The 8,328-nt window shown below is 51.4% G+C and overlaps 1 protein-coding gene across 1 annotated transcript; it reads left to right on the top strand.

Annotated features, from left to right (window-relative positions):
• The first annotated feature begins 5,573 nt into the window (after positions 1–5,573).
• NHLRC1 (NHL repeat containing E3 ubiquitin protein ligase 1) lies at positions 5,574–6,968 on the top strand. The gene has a single exon (XM_055322945.1). The coding sequence runs from the start codon at positions 5,617–5,619 to the stop codon at positions 6,820–6,822; it is 1,206 nt and encodes a 401-aa protein (XP_055178920.1). The 5' UTR covers positions 5,574–5,616; the 3' UTR covers positions 6,823–6,968.
• The last annotated feature ends 1,360 nt before the right edge of the window (positions 6,969–8,328 follow it).

An 8,328-nucleotide genomic window follows, 5' to 3' on the forward strand; every position in this document is an offset into this window, starting at 1 on the left:
CTCAGCAGTTGAGCATCTGCCTTTGGGTCAGAGCGTGATCCCAGTTGAGGGATCCAGTCCCACATCGGCTCCCTGCATGGAGCCTGCTTCTCCCTCTGCCTGTGTCTCTGCCTCTCTCTGTGTCTCTCATGAATAAATAAAATCTAAAAATAAAAAATGCATATACATTTTACTTATTTGAGAGTGAGAGAGGACACGAGCAGGGGGGAGGGACAGAGAGAAGCAGACTCCCCACCATGCAGGGAGACATGGGGCTCGCCCTGGTTGAAGGCAGTCCTGTTCCAAGGAAGCACAGCCTCTAGCGGCAGGGACTGCACACCTGCTGTTACTGTACAGCGTCAGGCTGCATCTGGGGTACATGCGGGGGGTCATCTGTGAGTGGCCACTCCCATCACAAGTAAAGGTGACATTGCTCAGGAGAGCAGGTGGGAAGAGAAGATAAAAAGATGTTTCTAATTGAGAAGCATTATAGTCTGCAGATTCTCGTTTCCAAGCATACATCCCCGGCTCATTTTTCTGTCGGCGCTCCAGACCTTTGAGCCTGAATCAGCGTTCCCCTCTCCGCCAGAGGAGACCAAGGTGGGGACCAAGGAATGGCAGGCTGGCCTGACACTCAAGCCTGACCGGCTCTGGAGAGATGTGGGTTGGTAAAGGGAGCACGGTCTCGTTCTTTGTGGGCTCACAGGCCCATGCTAAAGCTCCTGCAGCTTTGCTCCTCTTTTAAAAGGTTGTGTATCTCCTCCCTGATTGAGATGCTTTTTTTTGGTGGTTTTTTTTGTTTTTGTTTTTAGATTGTATATGTTTATTTGACAGAGAAAGAGTACACACAGGAGGAGCAGGAGAGGGAGAAGCAGGCTCCCCAGGGAGGAGGAAGCCCAATGCAGAATTTGATCCCAGGACTGCAAGATCATGACCCAAGCCGAAGGCAGATGTTTAACCAACTGAGCCACGCAGGTGCCCAAGATTCTTTTCTACAGGCTTTCTCCTCTTTTCTTTCAAGTCAGTGTCAGGTACAGTCTGGGATGTAACAGCATCATTGGAATCATTCTGGGATTCCTTTGAAATTGGATGTAAGTGGCCTGTCTTGCCACACTTGCAAAACCAGGAGTCTGTGTGCCTGAACACTAATGCCCTGTTCAGATTCCTCAGCCTCACCTCTGCTGTAGCCACCCTGAGTTGGGTTTTGCTTCCTCTCCTCTGCTACTTTGCACGAAGGTCAGCCACTGACCTGTTCTGTCCTTCAGATCTTTAGCCTCCACAACCCTCAGGGCTTGTTCTAGGTGGAAGCAGGAAGGCACAGGCATGCTGTTCCAGCACCCTTTAAGGGGGGGGGGGTGTTGCAGAGAAGCACAGAGGAAATGCATGCAGACTCAGCCAAAAGGGAGGAAAGATTCATCATAGGAAGCTCAAGATGTCTGAGCCAGACTCAGAGCACTCCTTTTATTAATCAACGTGTGTGTGTGTGTGTGTGTGCGTGTATGAGGATGAGACTTGATAAAGTTTTTGAGAAACCTATCAGCACTGACTCTAGAGATAAGCACAATGCTTAGCATGGTTCCCAGATAAATGCTAGTTTTTAAACAATGCTTCCTAAAATACTAGAGAATCATGATCCAGAAGTAGCATCTGGTTTGAATGCCTACCTATAAGTTGCATCCTTTTGAGGATTCATCCCGCTAAAAACAAAACCTGGGCAGCCCGGGTGGCTCAGCAGTTTAGCGCCACCTTCAGCCCAGGGCGTGATCCTGGGGACCTGGGATTGAGTCCCACGTCGGGCTCCCTGCATGAAGCCTGCTTCTCCCTCTGCCTGTGTCTCTGCCTCTCTCTCTCTCTCTCTGTCTCTCATGAATAAATGAATAAAATCTTTAAAAAATAAAAATTAAAACAAAACCTTTGTTGGGCTCCTTCTGTGTATCAGGCCTGTGCTAGGTGCTGGAAATGTGGTGTTTAGCAAAAACAGATATAGTTGCTGCTCTCCTGGAACTTAGTTTATCTTTTCCAGAGATAAGAACAAAAGAAAGAGGAGATGATAAAGAGTAATTTTGAGATTGTACAAAAAGGGAAATTGGACTCTATTTATTTGGTAAAGCAGGAAAAGGACACGTGGGGACAGAGGAAGCGGTTGGGTTAGATCAATCCGAATGATGGAACAGTTTGTATTCCTTTCCATGGAGAGGCAGCAAACAATGAAGAAAGTTACGGCGAAGGACGCCCAGCCAGAATATGGAGATCCTCAACTGGGAGATTCAAACATACACATTTTTAACCCAGAAGCCTTCTGTAATTGAGAAAACCTTAACTTCCCATCAAATGCCACAAACTTAGATTTCCATACTTTAAATTTAGCATTAGAACCTTGACAGTAAGTCATTGGGATGGATGGTTTGCATGTGTGCTAACGATGTTTTCCAGAACCACTGTGCTGTCTAAGCACCAAGTGGTAGAGCAATTGCTGTCAACATTCTTATTAAATATGTCAGATTCATTGAAGCTTTTTCTGGTTGACCTCACTGAACACCTCTGCCTCTGTGTAGTACTACCCGTTACCCCGCAGGGGCAGCAGAGGATAAGAAGAAGCAGGTAGGATTATCAGGCATCCGGAGAGTCCCACACAGGCTGGCCAAATGTCATGGAAGGGTCACTTGAAGCTTTGCCATAGTCAACAATGAGCTGGGGTCTTTGGGTCCATGTCAAAACGATGTTAGAACAGGGGATGCCTGGGTGGCTCAGTGGTTGAGCGTCTGCCTTCAGCTCAGGTCGTGATCCTGGGATCCTGGGATCGAGTCCTGCATCCTACAGGCTCTCCACAGGAACCCTACTTCTCCCTCTGCCTATGTCTCTGCCTCTCTCTCTCTATCTCTCATGAATAAATACATAAAACCTTTAAAAAAAAAAACAGACAAATTAGAAGAAAGTTCCAGATCTGGAAAGCATCTCAGGAAGGAAATATATTATAGCCCAGACTTTGTCTCTATCTGTACTGTTCCATGCAGAAGCCACCAGCCACATGTGGAACCTGAGCACTTGACATGGGGTTAGTCTGAATTAGGATGTGCTATTGAGTGTAAAATACACACTGGATTTTACTTAGTACAAAAAAATGGCTGTAAAATTTCATTATAATTTCACTGTAATTTTTATAGTGATTGCATTTGGGGGTTAAATAAAACATGCATTAAATTAATTTCACTAGTTTCTTTGTACTTTTTAAAATGTGGTTCCTAGAAATTTTAATATTATATATGTGGCTTTCATTTTTTTTTTTTTTTTTTTTTTTTTTTTTTGTGAGAGAGAGCAAGCACAAATGGGAATGGACAGAGAGAGAGAATCTTTAGGAGGCTGCATGCCTAGCAGGGAGCCCGACTGGTGACTCAATTTCATGATTTCATGACCCTGGGATCATGACCTAAACCAAAATCGAGAGTGGGATACAACCGACTGAGCCACCCGATGCTCCTCTCATGTTTCTATTAGACAACACCAGTTCTAAAAATACTTTTTGGTGTCCTGAATGAATTTTTCCCTTTTTTTTTTTTGTTTTTGCTTTTTTTTTTAGTACACTCCACCCCCAACATGGGACTCTGAGATCAACAGTTACATGCTCTACAGAGTGAGCCAGCCAGGCTTCCTCAGATTTTTTTTTTTTTTTTAAGTAGGTTCCACTCCTAGCTTGAAGCCCAACTTGGGGCTTCAACTCATGACCCTGAGCTCAAAACCTGAGTTGAGATCAAGAATCAGATGTTTAGGGGCATCTGGGTGGCTCAGTGGTTGAGCATCTGCCTTCCACTCAGGTTGTGGTCCCAGGGTTTTGGGATGGGGTCTCACATCAGGCTCCCTACAGGCAGCCTGCTTCTCCCTCCCCCTGCCTATGTCTCTGCCTCTCTCTGTATCTCTCATGAATAAATAAATAAAACCTTTAAAAAGTAAAATTAAGGTCAGCCCGGGTGGCTCAGCGGTTTAGCGCTGCCTTCAGCCCAGGGTGTGATCCTGGGGACTCGGGATTGAGTCCCATGTGGGGTTCCCTGCATGGAGCCTGCTTCTCCCTCTGCCTGTGTCTCTGCCCCCCTCTCTCTCTGTGTTTCTCATGAATAAATAAATAAAATATTTTTAAAAATAAAAATAAAATTAAAGTAAAAAATTCCAGCTCCCCAGACCACACTCTGAACCAATTAAATCTCCAGATGAGACCCAGTTATCTACCATGTGCCAAGCTTACCAAGTTTGAGAACCTCTGGGATAGTAAGGAGGGTGGGCTCTGCAGTCCAACTGCCTGGCTTCAAATCCCAGACCAGTCACTTCTGAGCCAGGTGACCCTCCGCAAAACACTTAGCCTTTGTGAACTCCATTGCAGAAAAGGGATGAGGGTAAGAATAAACCTCTATAGGATTGTCATGAGGTTTAAATAAGCTAATTTACGTAAACCACTTAAAAGAAGGCAGGCACAGATTAAGTCTGTAGCAATTATGATTAACAGCTTTCTTACTCCATACTCCTCTGGAAGACATTCCCAGGCACTGCTCCCCCATCTGACACTCATTCACCTAGTGGGTTTCTTGTATGGTCCCCTATCATTCTTTTTTTTTTTTTTTTAAGATTTTATTTATTTATTCATGAGAGACACACAGAGAGAGGCAGAGACACAGGCAGAGGGAGAAGCAGGCTGCCCGCAGGGAACCTGATGCAGGCCTCGATCTCAGGACCCCAGGATCACGCCCTGAGTGGAGGGTAGACACTCAACCACTGAGCCACCCGGGTGCCCCAGGCGACTTCATTTCTACAAGCATTCACTCAGCAGCTGCTTTACCACAGGGGTGATGGAAGACGCAAAACAATTAGGGACACCTGCCTCATCCCCTGGATGTTGAACTTCTGGGTCTGCGTTTCCCAGTGAGATCAAAGCGTCCTGGGCTGGGAGACCGCGCTCCATGCCCGGCCAGCCCCAGCCCCAGCCCCCAGCCCTAGCACCCAGCCCCAGCCCCAGCACCCGCCCAGCCCCCAGCCCTAGCACCGAGCCCCCAGCCCCAACCCCCCGCCCCAGCACCCAGCCCCAGCCCCCAGCTCCAGCCCCCGCCCCAGCACCCAGCCCCCGCCCCAGCCTCCCGTCCCAGCCCCCAGTCCCAGCCCCCAGCTCCAGCCGCCGCCCCAGCACCCAGCCCCCGCCCCCAGTCCCCGCCCCAGCCCCCAGTCCCAGCACCCAGCCCCCGCCCCCGCCCCAGCCCCAGCAGGGGATTGCAAAGCGTAGGGTACCCCAGGTGGAACACTGTGTTCTAGTTTTGCTTTGCCACTCGCAGCCTGGGTGATCGGGGGGCACCCGCTCGAGCCTGTTTCCCGTCGCGGAAAGCGGAGCTGCGCCGCCCCGCCCCCGGTGCCTGCCGTGAAGGTCACGGGCCTGGGCCTGCGGCGCGCGGTGCGGCCCGCGAGCGTCCACTCGGCGCGCTCCGGAGTCAGCGCCCGCCCGCCCGCCGGGGGACCGCAGGCCGCGGCCGAGAGGCTGCGCGCTGCGCCCGCGACGTCAGGCCCCGCCCCGCCCCGCCCCGCCCCGCCCCGTGACGGTGCCCGGGGCCGGCGCCGGGGCCGCGGCCGGGGCCGGGACCGAGCGCGGCGCCCGGGGGAGCGATGGGGGCCGAGGCGGCGGGGAGCGGGCCGGCGCTGCGGGAGCTGGTGCGCGAGGCCGAGGTCAGCCTGCTCGAGTGCAAGGTGTGCTTCGAGAGGTTCGGCCACCGCCAGCAGCGGCGCCCGCGCAACCTGCCCTGCGGCCACGTGGTGTGCCTGGCCTGCGTGGCGGCCCTGGCGCACCCGCGGACGCTGGCCCTGGAGTGCCCCTTCTGCCGCCGGGCCTGCCGCGGCTGCGACACCAGCGACTGCCTGCCGGTGCTTCACCTCCTGGAGCTCCTGGGCTCGGCGCTTCGCCCCGCCCCCGCCGCCGCCGCCCCGCGCGCCGCCCCCCGCGCCGCCCCCCGCGCCCCGGGCGCCCTCGCCTGCCGCCACGCGTTCGGAGGCTGGGGGACCCTGGTCAACCCCACGGGGCTGGCGCTGTGCCCCAAGACGGGGCGGGTCGTGGTGGTGCACGACGGCAGGAGGCGGGTCAAGATCTTTGACTCCGGGGGAGGATGCGCTCATCAGTTTGGAGAGAAGGGGGAGGCTGCCCAGGACATTAGGTACCCCCTCGACGTCACCGTCACCAACGACTGCCACGTGGTTGTCACCGACGCCGGCGACCGGTCCATCAAAGTGTTTGATTTTTTTGGCCAGATCAAGCTCGTCATTGGAGACCAGTTTTCCTTACCTTGGGGCGTGGAGACCACCCCTCAGAATGGGGTCGTGGTAACTGACGCCGAGGCAGGGTCGCTGCACCTGCTGGAAGTCGACTTTGCAGAAGGAACCCTCCAGAGGACTGAAAAGCTGCAAGGTCATCTGTGCAGCCCGCGAGGGGTGGCCGTGTCCTGGCTCACTGGGGCCATCGCGGTCCTGGAGCACCCTCCGGGGCTGGGGACTGGGGCGGGCAGCACCGCCGTGAAGGTGTTCAGCCCAGCTATGCAGCTGATCGGCCAGGTGGATACCTTTGGGCTCAGCCTCTTTTTCCCCTCCAGAATAACTGCCTCCGCCGTGACCTTTGATCACCAGGGGAATGTGATTGTTGCAGATACTTCTAGTCAGGCCGTCCTATGCTTGGGACAGCCTGAGGAATTTCCAGTCCTGAGGCCCATCATCACCCACGGTCTTTCCCATCCTGTGGCACTGACCTTCACCAAGGAGAATTCTCTTCTTGTGCTGGACAGTGCAGCCCATTCCGTAAAAGTCTACAAGGCTGACTGGGGGTAATGGGGTGTGGTGGGGGTCCTGGAACTGCCACTAATCCAGTTTAACCCTGGATGAATTAATCCCATCTCTCGAGCGGGGATCATTATAACTGCCTGACAGACTTATAAAGGTTGAAGGTAATTATTAAAGAATAATAATGAAGTCTACCACTTATTGAGTTATTGCTTCCTGTGCTAGGAAACTTGCAAATATTAGCTCAGCGTATCCTTACAGTGGTACCCAGGGAGGTAATGCCCATCATTAAGACCATTTTAGAGATGAGAAAACTGAGACCCGAGGGTTTAAGTGATTCTCTGAAGGTCATGTTTACTTACTGTGACAGTCACAATGGGAACTCAATTCTGACTCCCCAACCCCTTGCTCCTAAGTAGGATAACAGATGTGAAAAAACAACAACATGTGACTATATGTTGTTACTGTGTGTACTCTCTTTACAGGTAGCTATTTCTCTTGGTTGGACATGCAGAGAAAGGAGACTTTTTAGAGAGTTCAAGAGGAAAAAGGGTAGTGTGATGAGCATGGACGTGAGTGTCATTGAACTTGCTGGTTCTTTGATGTCACATTAGGTAGAATGACTGTGGATCCTTGAACTGCCCTTGGGAAAGGTGAACATGTCTGTTGGGACCTGGATGTCCTCCATCATAGGAACCCAGGAAATACTAGTTGGTTGCTGCAGAAAGGCTTGTGTGGATATAGGTTCAAAACTACTGCAAGACCACCGCACATTCACACACCTCCAGTGGGAGATGGCTGGAAGGCAGTCCTGCGACAGGTCTGCGTTCATAGAACAAGAGGCCGCCACCGTTGGTTCATAGCAGAATGAGTTTGCCTGCCTCTTCATAATCCGTGCCAACCCGAAGCCCTTTTGTGATAGAGTTTTTCTCTGTGCCATTTAAATTTGTCCCATTGCACACACTGTATTCTCACTAACCAGTTCCCTTGATGCTAAGCTAGCATTTAGGCCACTGGTAAACCCCTGTACACTTCTTGAGTTGAAGTAAAGCTTTGACCAAGGTAAGGCCTGCTTTAATGCTTGCAGTCGGTTGAGTGAATAAGGGGAAATTTCAGGGGAGGTGGCCGGTTCTTTATAAACTGTTGTGTTGTAGCTAGTGTCAACATCTCAGAGTTTAGGGCTGCTGTAACAGTACCAAACCACTGACACCTCAGAAGCAGCGACAAAATATATTTTTTCTCGGGGAGAAAATTCTGGTTTTGAGAGGTAAGAGTTTGCCTCAGGTCATAGCTGATGTTGTATCAACAATAGGTTTCTATTAGACAAACAGTTTCAGTAAGTATAACGTACGCACTGGAGATAGCCCCCAAATTACGAGTAAGCTATGTTCCAGAAGGTTAAGTTTGCCCTTTGGAGCTAAAAGAGAGGCTGGGGTCCATGTCATCCCTCAAAAGCCCATCATGCTTTCAATGTTTCCATCGTGTCATGTGAAGATTTCAGGCCTCGTGGACCACCATTTGTAAGTGCGTTCCAAATGGGGATTCTGGGGACAA

This window comes from Nyctereutes procyonoides, unplaced genomic scaffold (assembly GCF_905146905.1).
Source record: "Nyctereutes procyonoides isolate TBG_1078 unplaced genomic scaffold, NYPRO_anot_genome, whole genome shotgun sequence".
Lineage (NCBI taxonomy): Eukaryota > Metazoa > Chordata > Mammalia > Carnivora > Canidae > Nyctereutes > Nyctereutes procyonoides.